This window comes from Camelus dromedarius, chromosome 10, assembly GCF_036321535.1.
Source record: "Camelus dromedarius isolate mCamDro1 chromosome 10, mCamDro1.pat, whole genome shotgun sequence".
Classification (NCBI taxonomy): domain Eukaryota; kingdom Metazoa; phylum Chordata; class Mammalia; order Artiodactyla; family Camelidae; genus Camelus; species Camelus dromedarius.
Genome location: NC_087445.1, coordinates 77,905,974 through 77,924,527, shown reverse-complemented (window position 1 = coordinate 77,924,527; position 18,554 = coordinate 77,905,974). Strand labels below are relative to the sequence as shown.

At 62.3% G+C, this 18,554-nt stretch overlaps 1 protein-coding gene across 1 annotated transcript; it reads right to left on the bottom strand.

Moving 5' to 3' along the window:
- Window positions 1-1,192: 1,192 nt before the first annotated feature.
- OLFM1 (olfactomedin 1) lies at window positions 1,193-15,682 on the bottom strand (the record flags this gene model as incomplete). The annotated part of the gene is given in 2 exon segments (XM_064490761.1): window positions 1,193-1,342; window positions 15,394-15,682. Coding segments are annotated over 2 exon segments (216 nt in total), but the record flags the coding sequence as incomplete, so codon positions are not given.
- Between the last annotated feature and the right edge of the window lie 2,872 nt (window positions 15,683-18,554).

The window sequence follows — 18,554 nt, the reverse complement described above, 5'->3', positions numbered from 1 at the left end:
ACCGAGCCTGGCCCGGCGACGCGGCCCTCCACCGGCCGCCGGAACTCCCCGTGTGGCGTCACGGGGCTGTGTGCGCGCGCGTGATGTGCAGGGGGTGTGTGTATGTTATGTGTACTTGTGTGTGGTGTGTGTGAGTGAGTGAGAGGCGTGCGCGGGGTGTATGTAGTGTGTAATGTGTGTGTGGCGTCTGTGTGTGTGTGACATTTGTGTGTGGTTGTGTGACGGACGTACACATGCTGTGTGATGTGTGTGCTGTCTTCGTGCCGGCGCGTCCGTCAGCATTTGTGCGTGGTGTGTGGGAGGTGTGACCCCTCTCTCAGGGCGCTAAGGGTCCTGATACAACATGTGTGCTCTTCCTGGGGGAGGGTGCTGAGTGGAGCAGAAGGACCACCCATTCCTCCTTCTCCCCTGAGTGGCCCCCAGGGGACCTGACCCTCGAGGTACCTGAAAGCCCAGGGTTCCTGGGGCAGGGGGGGCCGGGAGGCTGGGAGCGAAGCCAGGCGAGAGGCTGGCCCCAGGGCTGGGAGGGGCTCCCCTGCTAACCAGCTGTTTGGCTTGGGACGGTCAGTCTACCTCCCTGGACCCAGAGCCCCTCTTCTAAAAATAGGGTGAAAATCTCACCAGCTTCACCTGGTTCTTGTGAAGCTCGAGTGAAATAACGGAGGCTAGATGCATCTGCAGATCGCACGCGCCATTCCCAGGTGGGTTACAAAGGCGACAGTTTCATCTGCTTTTGCACCCAGAAGGCAGTCCCCGGGGGTGGGGGTGAACGCCTGGCCGGGCTGTCACCAGGTCAACCACTCACAAGGGGGGCAAAGACCAGGGGAGCTCCCCCAGGCGCTGCTCCGTGACAGCGCGGAGCCCTCTGGACCACAGACGTGGCAGGACTGGGAGACGGTGGTGCGGGGTGGAGCCCTGCGTGGCCCCTCTCTACACCCACGTGGCTCCTCAGTGGGGCTATTGGCCTCCTCCTGGGCCACCTTGGGGAGTCTCCATCCATTCATTCACCCATCACTTCATTCACAAATATTCCCAGTGGGGTCGTGCCAGGGACGAGTGAGGCCTTGGAGCTGGGACGAACCCTGCAGGCTGGCCACGCCCTGCTGCCGGTGTGGGCATGGGCAGGCACGCATGCGCGCCTGCGCACGTGTGCGCGCACACACACACACACACACACACTGCACAGACTCACCTTTTCCAGCAGCTGCCTCAGCTGTTTTGTGCGGGCATCCCGTGAACACATAGTCTGCTGGGGGGCGACCACCGTGCAGATACACCTGCCCTCGCTGTCCTGGGCAGAGCTGTACACCTGCCAGCTCTCCTCAGGGTTGGTGGGCAGCACCTGGAGAGGTGGCAGGCGGAGGAGGGAGAGGGAGGGGGGAAGTGAGACCATAAAGTAGCACGTGACTATCCACATCCACCCCCGGGGAAGGGCGGAAGGAAGTGGTCCAAGGACACGTGTCTACCCTGGGGAGGACGGGGTCCCCGGGAACACAGACCGTCTCCCATCAGGAGCCCCAGGGCTGGAAGGCAGTCACACAGGTAGAGCTCTTTAAAAATTGTTTTCTAATCCAAGGGAGTTTTAAATTTAGGGGATGTTTGGAGTCTTGGCATCTGACCAAATTCACACGTTGGGTGGAAGGGAGGGTGACCAGAGGCTGCAGGCTGGCTGAGCAGCAAGCAGGACAGCAAGTGGCTGGCTGACTCACAGCGGGCACGTAATTCAGAAATCAGATCTCCTCCCGTAAGTGGGGGGGGGGGGGGGCTGGCGCAGCCTCGCTCGGCTGCTCCCTGACGCTGGAGATGAAGGGCCCGCGGTAAGAGCCCGGAGCCAGCAGCCTGTTAGCCCAGAGCTGCAGCGACCCCAAACCTGGGCCACATTCCCGCTGGCAGCCCGGCCGAGGCAGTCCCTGCCCGCGAGGATGCCGGGCTTCCAGCTCCACGCAGGCTGCCACCCACGAGCCATTTGGAGGATGCCACCAAGTTGCTGGTGACATGTTGTGCAGGGGTCACACCCAACCTCAGTCCCGAGGTGTGCCCAAGGACCGCCACGAAGCCAGAGCTGATGTGGCTGGTGTCACCTTGCAGCCCAGCGCAGGGGTCCCCACCGGCAGGGACAGGGGCAGGCACTACTGTTGGAAAACACTCCCTGAGCCCAGACCTGCAGCCTGCCCAGTCGCCTCAGGCCACCTCCCTGCTATTTTTAGCGTGGGGCGGGGAGGAGAAGTTGGGCGGAGGGAATCCATAGTAGATGCATTTCATTTCATTCATTTCTAACCCCCGAGCTCAGGACCCACAGGCAGGAACAAAGTCGTTAGGAAGAAAACGCTGCATGCAGTTCCCAAAAGAGCAGGTGAGGTGGACGGATGACAGCTCGGGAGGGGTCGCCATGAGACCTCCTCCCAGAGCACTGCGCCCTTGACAGCCGAAAGGGAGCGGGAGAGGAGACGAGTGTCCTTCACCTCTCCTTTTGGCTTAGAAGGAGCGGGCCTGGGGCGCGCCCCTTCCTCTGCGCGCGGCGCCGCCGCCGCCGGCCGCTCCGGGGTGGTTCCTCTGCCCCCGCTCCAGCCACCGCCGAAGTCAGCCCTGCCCAAAGGCGGTCTGGGCCGCCGGCCCCCTCCCCCAAGGCGCCGAGAAGGGAGAAGCGTTTCAGCGGCAGGGTGGGAGGGGGGCGCGGAAGGCGACGGGCAAGCCCAGCAGCTGTGGCTCCGGGGCCCCGCCCGGCCCCTCTGCACCCTCCGCCAGCGGGGGACCCACGGACCTCTGCACGGGGACGAGAGGCGAAAGGTGCCTCGGGACTTTGAGGGCAAGAGCCCCTCGGCTCCCCGCCCGGGCCCCACTCCGGCCGGTCCAGTCCGGCTTTTGCAAAGTAGGGCGCGCTCAATCCCGAGCCCTGGCTGGACCCAGCCGGACCGGGGTCGGTCGCGTCTCCACCCCTCACTTGCGGAGTGACCTTGGACAAGTCCCCAAGACCCCTGCCTCAGTTTCCAAACCTTATCAACGGGGACTCATTAGTTGATTGAGGACTCCAAGCCTCTGAGTCCCTGAGCTGCTACACCCGCCCCGCGAGGGGACCAGGCAAAGGCAGGAAGCGTCTCCCCGAGGGCGCCGCAACCGGAGGAGTGGCCGGGGCTAGGGGCGCAGGGAGCGGGGTCGCCACCGCAGCGCGCACGAGCCGCCTCGGGTCCCCTGCGCGTGCCCTTGCCCCCGCGCGCCCTGCTCCCCGCGCGGCGCCCGCCCGGCCCGGGGCTGGGGACGGGGAGGGAGACGGGGAGGAGGACCCGCCAGGGCGGGCAGCGGGCGCACTTACGCCGGTGCTGCGGTCGAGCGTCCCGCCGCTGGCCGCCGAGAGCTTGGTGGTGTTGAGGCCCACCAGCGAGGGCAGCGTCTGGGACATCCAGTTGGTGATCATGGCCATGGTGCTCAGCACAACCCCGATCTTGAGCAGCGGCACCGACATCGCGCCTCGAATGCCTCCTGCGCCCGCGCCGCGCCGGCGCCGGCTCCACGCCCCGGGCAGCCTTCAGGCGGCGGGCACCGCGGCGGGCAGGGGCGCCCGGCCGTGTCCCCGCGCCCCCTCGGCCCGCCTCCGCCCGCCCGCCGCCGCCGCCCCGCGCTCCCTGGCCATGGCCGCGCCGCCTCGGGCGCCCAGGAGAGTGGCCGCCTCGCCGCTGCTCACCGTCCGCGGCTGTCCGCCCGCCCGCCCGCCCGCCACCCGCCGCCGGGAAGGGCCGCCAGCTCCGGTTCCTGCTCTGGCTCTGAGCGCCGCGCGGGCTGAGCGCGGGGGCCGCGGCCGGGAGGCGGGGACACGGCCGGGCGGCGGCCGACGCAATCTGCCCAAGAAATGGGTGGATTTTTCCTCTCCACTCCGGCTCCCCGCCGCCCCCTGGCTGCTGGCAGCGAAGTCTGCAGAGCCCTGTCGCCCAGGAGTTGGGAGGGGGTGATCCCGGAGGAAAGAGACCGCTGCCCCCTTGCAAGTCATCGAAATCTGCCTGCCGCCCGGCCTTGGCACAGGGGCTGGCGGCTGCCCTCCCACCCTCCAGGCCTTCGGCGAGCAAGGCCCAGGCAGCCCTGAGACCCCCCAAGGGCTCGCTCTGCCTCCCTGCAGGGGACTTGCTTTGTGGTGGCTCCAGGCTCCTGCCAGCCCCGCTGACCCTGAAACCCAGCCCAGAGGGCGAGCTCCTGGCCCGCTCCCAAAGCAGCCTCTGGTGGGGGGGGGGGCCTCCATCCCCAGCGCTGGGGAGGGAGAGGCTTGGGCAAAGGGGAAGCCCTCTGGGTAGTGCTGGGCAGCTGGAGCCCCAAGGCTTTTGCTGGCAGCTCCCGGTGCCCAATGGGCTCCTGGGTGCAGATGTGAGGGGTGCGCGCACACAGGAGGGGTGCAGGAGTGGGGGGCTTTGGGTCTCAGGCCTCCTGGCACTGCTACTAAAGTGGCCCCACCAGCGATGAGTGTGGTGCAGGAGGGGCCCTGGTTAGGGACCTGGGGCCTGGGGCGGGGGTTCGTGTCCTCTCTGGCTCCCCCTGGGGCGGGGGTGGGCCTGGTGCCCCGGCAGCGGGGCAGGGGAGGCTGGCGCGAGCCCCCAGCCCTGGGCGGCATCGGCGCCAGAACACGTGTAAGGCCCCCTGGGAGCGCAGGCCTGACCGGGTCACACATCGTAACAGGGCTTCGCGCGGCTCCTAGTGGGGGTCGAGAGCGCTTCCCTGGGCCTCCCATTCAGCTTCCCTGGCATCTGGGAAGCCCCCACCCCGGCAGCACTCTGCTCTGCCTGGCGAGAATTAATCTCCCTTCCCAGGTGGGGACTGAAAGGGGACTTCGTGAGGAAGGGGCCGGCCTTCCTGGCGCCTGCCTAAGATGGGCACCAGCTCCCCGGGTGCTCTCTGCCGCGTCCCCGTCCGCAGAGGGCTCAGCTACAGCCGGGCGCTCCAGGCCTGAGCGCTGGGTGCGAGGCCGCGGGCTGAGCGGCTCCTCTGGTTTGTTTTCCCGGTTAACGCGGGATCTGTGGCAGCGTCTGGGTTGGAAGCAGCGAATTCCAACTGCTGGGGACGGGCGCCACCTCCCAGTGCCAGCGGGAACTGCAGGCTCTGCCCAGCATCCATGCTGCTGGGGTCCTGCCCGCCGGGTCACCCATGCTCTGCCTCCTTTCTCTTTCAATAAATGTTTAACTGGGATTTAGGGCCGCAAGCTGTGCCCGCCCGAATCACTAACACCGGCTTCCCACCGCAGAAGGACACTGACCACTTATTTTGTTGGAGCAACTTCAAGTTCAGCACAACCCAATCTTCAAGACCCTCACGCCACCCCTCTTGGAAACCGCAGGTATTTGCTTACCGCCTACTAAGCGCAAGATGTGGTGGGCACAGCGCGCTGCAGACCCCAGACCCAGCCACGGCACGAGGCACAGCCTGCCGCAAGCCCCGGGACGAGAAGCAGCTCCGAAAGGACAGAGCAGATCCCCAGGCACCGTGTGTGAAGGGAAACGCCCCTGCCGCCGGCCGAGCACACGCAGGGGCGTCTCAGGATGGTGGCTCCGTGTGCAGGCTCTGAGCCCTGGCTCTGCCACTTAGGGGTTGGGAGACTCTGGCCGAGGTAATTAGCCCTTCTGTGTCTCGATTTCCCCATCTGTAAAATGGGTTTAATAATAGCACCTTTCTCTCTGGGGTGTGCGAGGATTCAGTGAATCCATGCCACAACGGATGTGGCAGCCAAGGAAGGTGCCCGTCCTGGTCATCCTCGCTTTGCAGAGGCTCAAAGGTGCTCGGAGGGGACCCTCAGCTGAGTGACCGCTGGCAGAGCTGGGATTCGATGTCCCTGGAGACCTCCATCACCTTTCCTAAGAGCTGCTGTTGGCCAAAGACCACGCACCGGAGGTGCTGTTGATACAGATGGACAAACGCAGAGGAGGGACTGCTGGACCTGAAGGCAACTCCCAACACCAGGGCCGCGTTCTAGGAGAGTGAATTCCCAACAAGCAGAGAAACAAGAAACAAAACAGCCCTCCCCCCCAAAACCTTCTCCTGGTCTTGAAGAACTTCTGATACAGTTTCACGGCCGCAGTGTCCCACAGGATTTACAGTTACTCTACATTAGAACACTGCCACTGGCTGGGCGCTTCAGCGGAGGAGATGAAGCCCAGGTCGTTTGCAAGCATGAACCCAATGCGGCTGCTGGAGGCCGGAGGACCCAAGGGCTGAGGGGCGCCTTCAGCCCCCGGCCCGGGACTCCCTCCCACCATCTAGGGCACGGGCAGTTAGGGCCCGCCTGGAGACTTGAAAGCCCCGGTCATGTTTCTCCTGGGCGTGCGGCTGTGCTGTGGAGCCAGCAGGGGTTTCTGGCTTCCCGTAAGGCACGGCTGGGAAGCCGTCTTTTAAAAATGTGGCTGTGGGCTACTCGCATGGGGCCTGCCAGATGCGGGCTGCCCCTTGGACTGCCCACAGCCCTTGGGGAACTAAGCTGACCCCGCGGAGGTCAAAGCACTGAGCAGGGCGGGAGGAAGAGCTGACTCGCACCCACCCGGCCGCCTTTAAATCCTAGTCATCATCTCATGACCTGTCTGTTCTCGACAGAGAACTGAACAGAGGCTCTGTGCGCGCCCCTCCCTCCCGGGTGGAGTGTGTGGACATAGCGGTACAGCTGCTTCCTGCCCAGCTGGGAGCCTGCACCCCGGCCGCTCTAACCACTGGGAGGTTCAAGGTGGGTCACTTCCCACTCACCCAGTCCCAAACCAAGGTCCTTTCCAGCGTCTGCAACCTGTGATTTGGTAAGAAAGACTGGCTTTTAAAGAATTTGACAGGGCCGTCCAAGAACCCTCCAGCAGGTGCAGTTTAATTTAGAAGCTGCAGTGTGCCTCCAAAAGCAAACTATGGATGGTGGAAGGACGAAGGCATTTGGATGGAAGGATCCATGGCGTTGGCCAACACCAGGTGTCCCTTAGAAGGAATGTAAGCCCCGACTTCCACACGCTCTCCTCGAAGCAAGGACTCACTCACATTCACAGCTCTAAGCAACCGTCCTTACGCCCCAAGCAGGCCCCGCGCCCCAGGCGCCCTCCGGCTAAGCCGTGACCTTACAGACGCCCGCTCCCGCTTACGGAGGAGGCGTTTGGGGCTTGGAAAGATGACAAGATCTGCCCAAGATCATACGGTGAGCCAGCTGTTCCCAGGGCCGAGCCCGAAGACAGGGTCCACCTTTGCCCTCCAGAAGTCATGGTGTTTGGGTCCGTTCAAGACACCAACTGGGCAACTAGAGACCACCTTTATGGTTCATGGTCCTGGAGGCCGGACATCCGCGATCAAGGCACAGGCGCGGCACGTCCTGGCGAGGCCCTCGCTCCTGGTTCAGTGGGGGCCTCCTGCCGTGTCCTCCGTGGTGGAGGGAGCTCCCTGGACCCCCAGATGAGGGGCTGATCCCACTCGTGAGGGCAGTGCACCTCCCAAAGGCCCTCCTCCTCGTGCCGTCCTCTTTGGGGGTTAGGATTTCAACATACGAAACGCGGTAGGGGGGACAAAAACATTCAGACCATAGCATGAGCCATGGCGAAATCTCTCAAGTTGAGGGAGCAGTGTGATCTGTGTGGCCACAGACATCCACCAGCTGTGTGATTCCATGGGGCACGGTGCCCCGGGCATTTCTGCCGGAGCATCCCTGGGTCCTGGTCAGCTAAGCCCCTGGGAGGGCGGCGAGGTCTTCCCTCCCCACCGTGGTCCCCAGCAGAGCCTGCAGGCTGCGTCACCTGCCGAGCTCCTTGTACCGGCCAGGGTTCTGTCCTCGCACCAGCCCAAGCCAGCCTTGACCTTGGTGGGTCTGTGCAGATTCACCAGCGCACGTGAAAACAAGAGCGCTGACTTCCTCAGCCGCTGGTTTCACGGCTCTGAAAATGAGGACTGACGTTACATAAGCCTGCAGGCATCCTCCTGCCTACAGCCCTGTCGTTCTTCTAAGGGACGGCGCACGGGGGTGGGTGCGGTACCACACGAAGCCCGTCACTGCTGTGGGGCGAGCGAGGAGGCATGTCCGACTGTCTCTGATCCACGGACAAAAACTGAGGTCCACGGAGCGGGCACTTGCTGGGAGCAGCACCAGCCCTGCTGCTCCTTGGCAGAGACATCCCCAGAGGACAAAGTTCGACACCCCTTTGCTGTTTAAGACTATGCGCATGTCCCTCATGCTGTGCGCACAGAGCCTGGGGGTGGACAGCCTGGGGGGGGGGGGACAAAGGAGGAGGCGGGAGAGAGACAGATGAGCTGGGCGGCCCTCTACTCCCTCCATCCCGCACAGGCCCTCCCTTCTACCTTCTTGTGGGAGGAAGGGTAGCCTTGGAGCAGGGGAGGACCTGGTCTCGGGCCGGGGAAACCTGGGGGCGCCCATGGGGATCTGGAACCAGCAGCCACGGGGACCACCATGGCCATCCTTCCTTCCTCGCCCACTCGGGTGCACGGTCCCTCTGGCGCCTGGATGCATGGCCTCTAGTCAAACCCTAGGATGGGGGCCACCTCCCTGAGGGAGGGGCTCTGCCAACGCTGCGACTGCCCCAGGGCCAGCGCCCGTCCAAGTGCTCTGTCTGTCCAGAGTCCAAGGCCACCCCGCCTCCTCCCACACTCTCTGCTCTGGCTCCGGAGAGTTCCACACTCCTTTCCTGAATGCTGCTTCAGACTGCCACGTCCAGACCAGGGGGAGCCACAGCCCCATCTTGTCCGGGTTGCCCCAACAGAAATGGGGTCCAATTCTGGGAGTGGCGGTTTGAAGAACAGAGACAGGAGAGTTCAGCAGGCAGCTGGCCCTCCGGATTGAGCGCATGGTTTCGGGGCCCCACAAAAGTTACCGTTCCCCACTTTCCATCTAAGGGAACTGATCATAGCTGGTGAGGACAGGCTTGTTTTTGCTGAGTAAGTCATTGATCCTGACATGAATTAGAAGGCGGCATCATTACAAAACATCAAAGGGCCCACTCCGGGGTCCAACTGGCGATGCATGAGACACCCCAGAATGGAACATGTGCTCAGAGCAGAGGTCTTGGAGCTGCCTGATTCCAGAGGCTCCCACGTGGGGCCACTCCGGGAGCACACACTCCACCCTCACACGTCACCAGCATCTCAAACCAACGAGGACCCCTGCCCACTGAGACCAGACTTGGCCGCAGAAACCTGGGCACCTCCACCCAGGGCTGGGGTTGTCTCTGCAGAAACCCCGGGAGCTGTTCATGGAGTAACTGGGCGGACGCCCTCTCCCCAGCTGCCACTCAGCCCTGGCCCCACCCACGCAGAGTCAACGGGCAGGATTCGTGGGCCGGGCTCTGCCTGGACGGGGCGGGGCACAGGCTCCCACTCACCGGAGGTCAGAAGTGTTTCCAAACCTGAGCGCGCTTGTCTTCCAGTCCCGCTGGGCCGTGAGTTACAGCCACTGGCGTGGCCAGTAAAGCGATTGATCACATTTATACATACACCTCTGTCCTTTCTTTGACTCTTAGACACCCAAACTATCACCTGAAGCAAACAAGAGTGACTTTCCTGTCAGAGATACTCTAAGAGCCACGTGCACAGCGGAGTCCTCTGTGCTGGGAGCTTTAAGCTCCTGGACGGCGTCTTATGTGCTCAGTCAATTACTGCAGGGAACCGAGCTGCCTTAGGTGAGCGTCTGCAAGGTGAGAGCGTCCACCGTGGACAAAGCCTGGGGCTTCAGCATCCTCCCTCCCTTCTCTCCCCTGGACGCCTCAGTCCAGGCTCTTCACAGCCCCCTACCCTCTGACTGGCCGCCTGGTTTTAAATGTCCTTGAACAGAACATTGGGAGCCTCCGGGCCCAGTCCCCACTGCCGGCACCAGGGCAGGTAGATGAGGGAAGCCCACGTCTTCTGAACCCCACTCGAGAGCATGGAGGCCACCGTCACCCACCGTCACCAGGCGCTGGTCATGGGACTCGACCTGGGTGCAGCAGAAGGGGGCGTGGTGTCTGCAAGGAGGAGCCCGCCCCCGTGCCTGCGGGTCTTCCCCTGAGTTACAGGCTACGCCAAATGCAACAGTGGTGTCACCAGAACTGCAGTGTTTGGGCGGTGCGGAGATTTAGAGGTCCCATCGGCTAAGAGCCCCCTTGTCCTATTTCTGACTTCCTGCACCCCGGGCGTCAAGCAGATGCGAGGAGATTCGGAGGTGCCGGGCTCCCGGCATGAGCCCTGCTTTAGCCAAAGAGAACCACGTGAGGGACGCGGGGCCCCCTCGCGGGCAGACGCCCTCCACCTCCAGGATGGAGGGGCTTTTCCAGCTCCCCGGCTTCAGAGGCAGGAAGCAAACGGCCCCGCGGGGCCCCACACCGGCCGAGGCACCTCCCGCCCTGCTGTCCCTCTTTGAAAAGCCGAGCTCCAAGGTCGGAGCGGCCGAGCATTTGGCCGCACAGTTAGAGACACAGCCCTCAAGTCCTGCACAGGCGGCGTGAGCGGGCCTGACGGCGCCCGGCGCCGCTTCCCCACTGGTCCTCGCGACGCCGAGCTGCTGTCTCTACTTCGTATTTTTCCCTCTCCGACTTAAGAACATGAATTTGGGCGTCAGGCAGCCTTGGGGCTGCACTCGGGGTCTGTCACCTCCCTGCTTGACCACTGGCCGGTTACTTTCCCCTCCACCCCTGCCCCCTGAGCCTCAGTTTCCTTGTTTCAGGAGCAAGGACAGCAACACGGGGCTGCCGGGGCAGCTCCTGCACGACCCAGATGCCGTTCCTGGCGGGGAGCTGAGCATGTGCTGACGCTCAGAAAGCACCGGCCTTCCTGCCCGGCTTTCTCCCTCGTGCTTTAAGCCCCTGGCGAGTTTCTTCTGTGTAACAATCTGAAACGCAAGGAGATGGGCATTTTCCCGCCCTGCCTTCTCCCGGGTCACCGCAGCCACCGTGGGAGGGACCTCGCGGCCGCAGGCCTCCGGGCGTGAGGCGCGTCTGCCCGGCACCTCTCGGAGCCAAAAGCTGGCTCCCGGCCCGTCAGCCCCGCGCACAGCTGCCATGCGTCTAATTCAGTTTAGATAGTAATTAGTTCTGTATTACTTTCCACGGGGATGCAAATGCTGATTACAGGGCCTGGTAACTTTGGTAATAAATACAACCCATGGCAGAAAATCACCTTTCTTCTTACGGGGGACGGCTGAAGCCAGTGCAACCAGGAGCAAATTGCTTTTGGAGACGAAGCAGCTGCCTGATGCTGAGAATTCACAGCTCCCCCCCTCCCCGCTGTGTCACAGAGCCTTCCCGCCCAGAAATGGGAGCTCCTCTGGGTCTGTGTGTCCACAGACGGCCTCCCGCCAGCCCCCGAGGCAGGGCCAACCTCAGTGTAAAGACGGAGCAAATTCCATGCACTCTGAACTACCTGGTTCACGGCAGGGCCTCGGTGTCCGAGCCCCCCCAGCTCCCTCACCACAAAAGCTCCAGCGTCCAGAGCAGATGTGGGCCTGAAAGGCGGGGAGACCAGGGGCTGGGACAAATGGACAGGAAGTCAGTGGGGTCATCGGGCCCGAGTTTAGACTCAAGCAGGTGACAGAATTCACGCTTCTATTGGAACGGACGGTTTTATTCTTGTTAAATTTGTTCAGGGGAGTGGGTTGGGGGTCTTCCACTCCAGAACTGGCTGAACTTGAGGAGGAGAGAACAGGTTTGAAGAGATGGGGATTCTGAGGGGCTGAACCCCACGCCAGCCCCTCTGTGACACTGGCCTGACCTCGGCACTCATCACACCTCCCCCGAGGGTCCTCTCATATCTCTTCCAGGCCCCCGAGCTCAGGGCCAGCACAGGGCATGGCGCCAGAAAGCCTGAAGGCACAGGACCACCCCAGTAACAGCTGGTCCTCAAGGATGCCCTGTGCTCAGAGACACCTGGAACCACACACCCAAGGTGCTGCTGTTGGGGTTGTCAGGTCGTTAAGGAAGGCCACGCCTGGCCTGGGGCCAGTGGACTGACGAGCAGAGACCCACTTCACTCCTGAGATTACCCAAACCCTCAACACGCTTTTGCTGAACCCCGGATACAGGGCTCCTCTCATGCTGTGGCCTGGGCGAGTGGCCCCTCTGCCCACCTGCTCCTCCCCCGCTCACCCAGCTGTGAGCTCGGGGCCCCACGGCACCTCTTCTCCCGCTGCCTCAGCTCCCGGGGAAGAGCCCCCCCCCCCACCGGCCCCACAGCCTGGGTTCAGGCAGCCCTCGAGCCTCTGAAACAGCTACGGCAGAGCCTCAGGCCACGCTGCTCAGCATGGTGGCCCAGGAGCCAGACAGCCAGGCTCGGACTCAGCCGCGCCAGCCCAGCTGACTGAGTTCCACTGGAGCAGCGGGCGTCCTAGAGCTGCGTGGGGCAGGAGAGCTGGAGAGGGCGGAGCGGGGCTTTGAGGCGGGGAGACATCTTCAAGCAGCACCTGGCTTCATCCTCCTCGTTTTCAAAAGGTGGAAGCCGAGGCCGAAGCTAAGAGCTGTTCCCAAGGTCACCAGTCAGCGGCTGGTGAGCCTGGGGAGGGTAAGGGCTGTCGGGTCCAAGGTCGTTGCCCCAGAGCTTCCCGCCCCTTTCACGCCATTGCACACAGGGCTGCTTCCCTCTGAAGGGAGAGTGAGACGGGCTGGGGTGGGCGGGGCTCAGGCAGCCCCAGCGCCGCTCCCCCACCCCCCCCCCGCCCAAGACAGGGAGATCAACCCCCTCCTGGTGCCCAGCTGGGAAGCTCCGGACCACGTTTCTCAAGGAGCTCGGAACGCCAGCCTTTTATTGAAAATCACAGAACAAGACTCAGTAAGGCATCTTTCTGTCTAGGGACAGAGTTCATCTGGGCCCACGAGCCTGGCGCGTAGTAGGCCATCGATCACTAGTTGGCGTTTGACTGAGCAGCTCATCGTAAGCGAGCTGTCGGGAGAACAGATGGCCTGGCCATGTGCTGTCCCCCCGCTCCGTCTGCCTGAATCCTTCAAGCAGCGCTTGTGAAGCGCAGGTCGAACCCGCACGTTGCTGACTTGTTCCCATTTCCACGCGTGCTAATCCTTAAACACGGCGGCCCTGCCCTGGAACCTTACGTCCACGTCCCAGGAGGGGCCCTGAGACGGAGGGCGTGGCTGTAGGAACAAGTAGCCTGAAGTGGGAGAGGAAGGGGTGAAGGGAGGCGGCCCACACGGCTCAGGCGTCTGCTCTTTTCCTGAAGCCCAGAGGTGGTTTGTTCCCTCGCACACGTGGGTAGCATTACTCCTGGCACCACGCCACGTGGCTTCTCCCTTTGGGGTCAGGAAAGCAAGATTCTCAGGTAGGGCTGTCCCCAAGCGGCTCACAGATCAGAGCAGCCCAGCCCAGTGCCCCCACACGCTCCCAGTCCCAGTCCCGGCCTCGGAGGTCACTGCTGAAGGAGGGAGGCACCTGGGCCACCCCCAGAGCGGCCCACGGGGGCCAGGGCAGCTGGGCTCCCTGGGGCTGGTGGCCGGGCCAGCCGCGCTCTGACTCCTTCACTGACTCGAAATGGTGGGGGAGGTTTTCACCAGTTGAGCCTTTGCTCTAAAATCCCACCACGATTAAGGGTCACAGGCCTCCAGCAGAGGATTCTGAAGGTATAGCCTCAGAGGCAGGCCCAGGGAGCGGGCTGTGCCTCCCGGCTGTGTGGAGCGAGGCACCCCCCCCCGAGAGCTCTCACAGCTCGCTTCAGAAAGAGGAGCCCTCCAAAGGCAGCAGCACCGGTTTCCTTCCTGCACCCCCTCCCCACCCCCCGTGGGTTCTGGGCACTGACCAGGGTCCTGAAAAGGACGGCCGGGCTGCAGATGTGCGTGCGGGGGCTGGCCACACTCACATGGCCGTCAGGGGGGCCGGGTGAACCCTCTCACCCTCGAGACAAGGCTTTCAACAGAAGGTTCAACTTTTGAGCCAAAAGTTTCTTCCAAGAACAGGAGATCTTTAAAAAGATCGAGAGGAGAAGGTCTGGAGGAAAAGCACCTTGTGGGCTGGGAACAGAGGCCCAGGGAGCCTGGTGGAGAGGAGGCCAGAAGGACTTCTTGCCCAAGATGTCTAACAAGGCACACGCCGCCTGGCTCCTCTCTGCCGTGTGCACCCGTGTCTGCGGGTGTAAGCGTGTGGGAGGGTGTGTGTGAGTGTGTGCACATGCATGCGTACAACTGTCCATCCACAGGGCACAAGCCCGCCCTTCCCCGCAGCCAGGAATGCTTCTCTCCTGAAGGTGGTGCAGAACCTCTCCAGGGGGCCTGGCTGACTGCGTGGCCCCAGGGCAGGGGTCTCTGAGGCAGGTGGGATGACAAACCCTCCAGGTGCCGGGGCTGGGGCTGCACTTCTCGGCAGAGCCAGGGAGCCCAAAGGGCTTCAAGGCAAAGCCAGGGAAGCTTATTCCAGAGCCTTCTCTCCTGTGAGCCACCTCACACCCTCTCTTCTCTCTTTTGTTTCCTCTTTTATTCTAAGAGGGAGAGAGGCAGGGACAGGGTGGGGGGACACGGAAAGAGGGTCAGGGGCAGCTGGGACTTGAGGCCAAGATGTTGGCAGCCCATCCATCTCCCAGACTTGCAGTTGCTAACAGCCAGCATCTCCCAGCTCAGACCGTGGCACAGTGGCACCATGGAAAGGGCATTTTAATGTCACTCTGAGCAGCCTGACTCCCGAAGCTGGCAGGCTCTTCTTCCCAGCACCCTGGTGCCAAAGCAACACCCCCAGCCCAGCGCTCCCAGGCAGCCCTTCTCCTCCCAGGCAGCCCTTCTCCTCCCAGACCTGCCAGCTCTGAAATGCATTTTTAAAATGGAGAATACCAGCCGGAGACAGGCTCTCTATTGATACATTGCTCAGGGAAGGCAAGCCCACTTAAAATGCCCAGCGGCCCCCGCACACGCTTGCCACTCACACTTCACGCCGCGCATGTGGCCAAAACCCCCACCCTCCACACTGAGTCTACAATGCACCCCAGCCCCGGACATGCCTCCTGCCCTCCTGGTCTGGTCGCCAAGACACCGTGCCCACGTCCTGCCCGGGGAGCCCCAAGGGCAGCATTATGGCCAAAGGCAGGGGCTCAGGAAGCTCCAGAAACGGGTTGGGGTGGGAGTTAGGTCAGTCCCCTCCTCTGAAAACGCCGGGGGGGGCCTGGATATCCTGCTCCACCTTCCCTCCAGATGACAATAGCAGCCAAATGCCCCTCCCCATGCTGCCCTTTGAACTTCTCAGCAGGGAGTGGGTACCCAGGGAGTCTGGGAGGGAGGGGTCAGGGCTGAGGGTCCTGGGGCACCCGGCACCAGTCTGGGGTCAGCCTGCACCCCTTCCTCCACCCCAGGTACGGTCGGCACTCAGGCCCTCTCCCCAACCCCCCCGCTGGGCGCCTGGCTGCGCGGAGCTGCTCCCCGACTTAGCCGGCTCCCCCAGGCCGGGCCGGGCGGGCGCCTCGCACGCAGGGAGGAAAATGGCGTTGGATGCACGTACTTGGGTGAGTTCGGTGCCCATCAAGATGAGGAAGAGGAGGCTGAGGAGCTTCCGGGCCGGTTGCATGTCTCACGGCCACCTCCAACGTCCTGGCGTGCAGGGAGCTCTGGGTGCTCGGCGGCCGGCGGCTGCGTGTACGCGGACGCGCTCCTGGCTCGGCTGGCTCCCCGGCGGCGCCTGGCCGTGTCCCCGCGCCTTCAGCACCCGGAGCAGGCGGCGCGTGGGGTCTGCTGCGCGGAGCCTCCGTTCTGCATCTCGAGCGCGTCGCGCGGCTCCGCGGTCGGCCGGGCTGGGCGGCGGGCGGGCGGGGCGGGCCGCCCCTCGGCCCCTCCTCGGCCCCTCCTCGGCCCCTCCTCCTAACGGCCCCGCGCCCGCAGAGCTCGGGCGCGCGGCTGGGCGGCCTGGGTGCCAAAAGTTTGCCGGCAAGGGGCGGGGGCGGGGTGGCGCAGAGGGACCCGCGCGCCACGCTCGCGCGCGGGAGTGGGGCGGCGGCGGCGGCGGGGAAGCAGGCCGGGACAGGATGTGACATCAAAAAGGCGGGGGAAATTTAACTCTAGGAGAGTGAACTCCAGCCTGACTGGCCGCAGCGGCAGCCGATTCGGGGTCCCCTGGATGCAGCGAGAGGACTGAGAGCGGGGAGGGGGGCGGCAGCGGGGGGCAGCATCCTGGGGGCAGCATCCTGCGTGCCGGCCGGGATGGAGAGGCTTGACTTGTTGGGGAAGTTGTTCTTAGAGTCCACGCTTTAATGAGATAAACCGAGGCCCAGACTGGGGAGGGGTGGTTCCAGGAGTGGGCTGAGGGGATGGGTGCAGAGATGCAAAGTGGGTCATCTGGCACCGTAGGCCTTTTTCCTGTCCTTCTGGGGTGACCAGCAAGAGGGTGAAGGGGGAGCAGCCATGGCGTGCTGGGGCCTCTGTCCCCATGCAGGGCGTGTGGGGGAGGGTCTGTCCTTGTGTGCATGGTTCGTGGGCACCATGTGGGAGTGGGCAATCACAGGCCTGTGGTCTGCACTGGGTTGTATGCACGTGTGTTCAGATGGAAAGAGAGACACGGCTCTGTCTACCCCAGATGCCTTCCCTGACCGAGGAGCCTGGGGTGGAGCTCACAAGCCAGGCGTGGGCTCCTGGGACCGCCCCCACCACCTGCAGTCCTCTTACCCCCAGGCCTGGAGACCACCCTCCAGCAGGTGAGGGGGTGTGCTCTGTCCCTTCCTCCCTCTCTGTGTCATGTACTCCCAGCCCAGATCCAAGTCTTGGACCCCGGAGAGCTTGTCCTCGGGGCCAAATTTTCCATTTGCAGGGAGAAGTCCCCAGGCACCTCTGCTTTCTGAGAAGCTACGCTGGAACTAGGCATTTAGAAACACCTCTCTTACCTCTTCCCCAGGGTTTAGTATTTAGTCTTTGGAAAATAAACTCTATAAAGGAAAAAATCTACCAGCAAGAGGCTCCAGACCTGGTAATCACAGAACGCCGAGCAGCCAGGGGTGATGTGGTCCAGCCCCGTCACATCATGACAGGAAACGGGAGCCTGGGGCAGTCACTCACATGCGTCCCCCAGTGAGTCCCGCCTTGTCGCCAGCCACCTTGCACTTGAGAAGGTTCTGCCTTGGAGGAACTCTGTCCTCTGAGCCCACATGGCTGAGCTCAACCAAGGAAGCCACAGAGGGCTGGGCATTCTGGTAAGGAGTGAGCTTCCCATCCCTGGAGGTGTTTGAGCAGCGAGAGTGGGATGCCCTCAGGCCAGGTGGGCCCTGAGGTTCTGAGATGGAATGGGAGGAAAGGAGGGGGGCAGCTGGGGGGCTCTTTTCTCTCTGTTCCTCCTCTGTGTTCTCATTCTCCTCCAAAGAGGGAAAGCGGCTGGGAAGCCCTGTGGCCTCTGGGCTCCTGGGGACCCCCGAGAGGGGCTGCATTTGGAGCTGGAGGTACTGTGCCTGGTCCTGGCCCCTCCTGGGAGTGGCTCTCTGAGCCTCAGTTTTCAATCCTGTAGATGCCGATACCGCGTGTCCCACAGGCTGTTAAGAAAACTGAGTGCAGGGATGGGGCAAAGCATTTTATAAACCTGAGAGAACAGCCAAGAAGGAGCTGAGAGAGCCTTGAGCCCCCACGGCCCTGGGGCTCCTCCCAGCCTCTTCCTCAGCCCCCACGTCCCTGTGCCAGGGCTGCAGCAGCTGCTGGGGGCACGGATGTGGACGGAGGGCAGGGGACACGGTCGTGGAGCTGGCCCAGTCTTTGGGGCTTTGTTTTATGGACGGGGGAGGAAGGCTGTGTGGACTTCCTCAGGTGGACTGAGAGCTAAGATCTAATCATAGCAAGAATTGTCTTTATTTAAAAAATCATATAAGTATATGGACCAGTAACTGCGCTTCTGGGCACGGAGCCAAAGGAGTTGACGGCAGATTCTCAAACAGGTATCTGTACACCTGTGCTCGTAGCTGCATCACCGACAGCAGCAAAAAGTGGGAACCCAGTGTCCATTGGCAGATGAGCGAATCAACAAAACGCGGTGTGTTTGTGCAGCGGAATACCATTCAGCCCTAGCAAGGAAGGGAATTCACACAGGCTGCAGAGGTGCACCCTGAGGACATTCTGCTGAGTAAAACGGGCCGGTCTCAAAAGGACGCATGTTGCGTGTTTCCACTTAGAGGAGGGACCTAGAAAAGGCAAATTGGCAGAAACTGAGAGTCGATTAGAAGCTACCAGGGACGGAAGGGAGGGTGGATGGGGCGCACTTACCTGATGATACAGAACTTCTGTTTGGGGTGACGAAAAAGTTTTGGAAATAGTGGTGACAGTTGCACAACATGGCAAATGTCATTAATGCCACTGAATTGGACACTTAAAATGGTCAGCATTTTACTGTATACATTTATATATTTTACTATGTACAATTTTTACCGCAATTAAAAAGAATCATATAATATACCAAAATCTTTGACTTGAATTGGTAGGTAAATTATATCCAATAAAGTTGTTTTTAAAGGTTACACAGACTCATTATTTCTTTGAAAAAATAAAATACAAAGAAGAAGGTGGCAACAGTGACAGCTGCCCCGCGTAACTGGGGTTGTCGCCTGGCGGTCACGGTGCAGACGTTGACGTGCACGTGCGCACAGGAGGGACAAAGAAGTCTCAGACGGTGTCCCCGGAAGCCAGGCCTGCCCC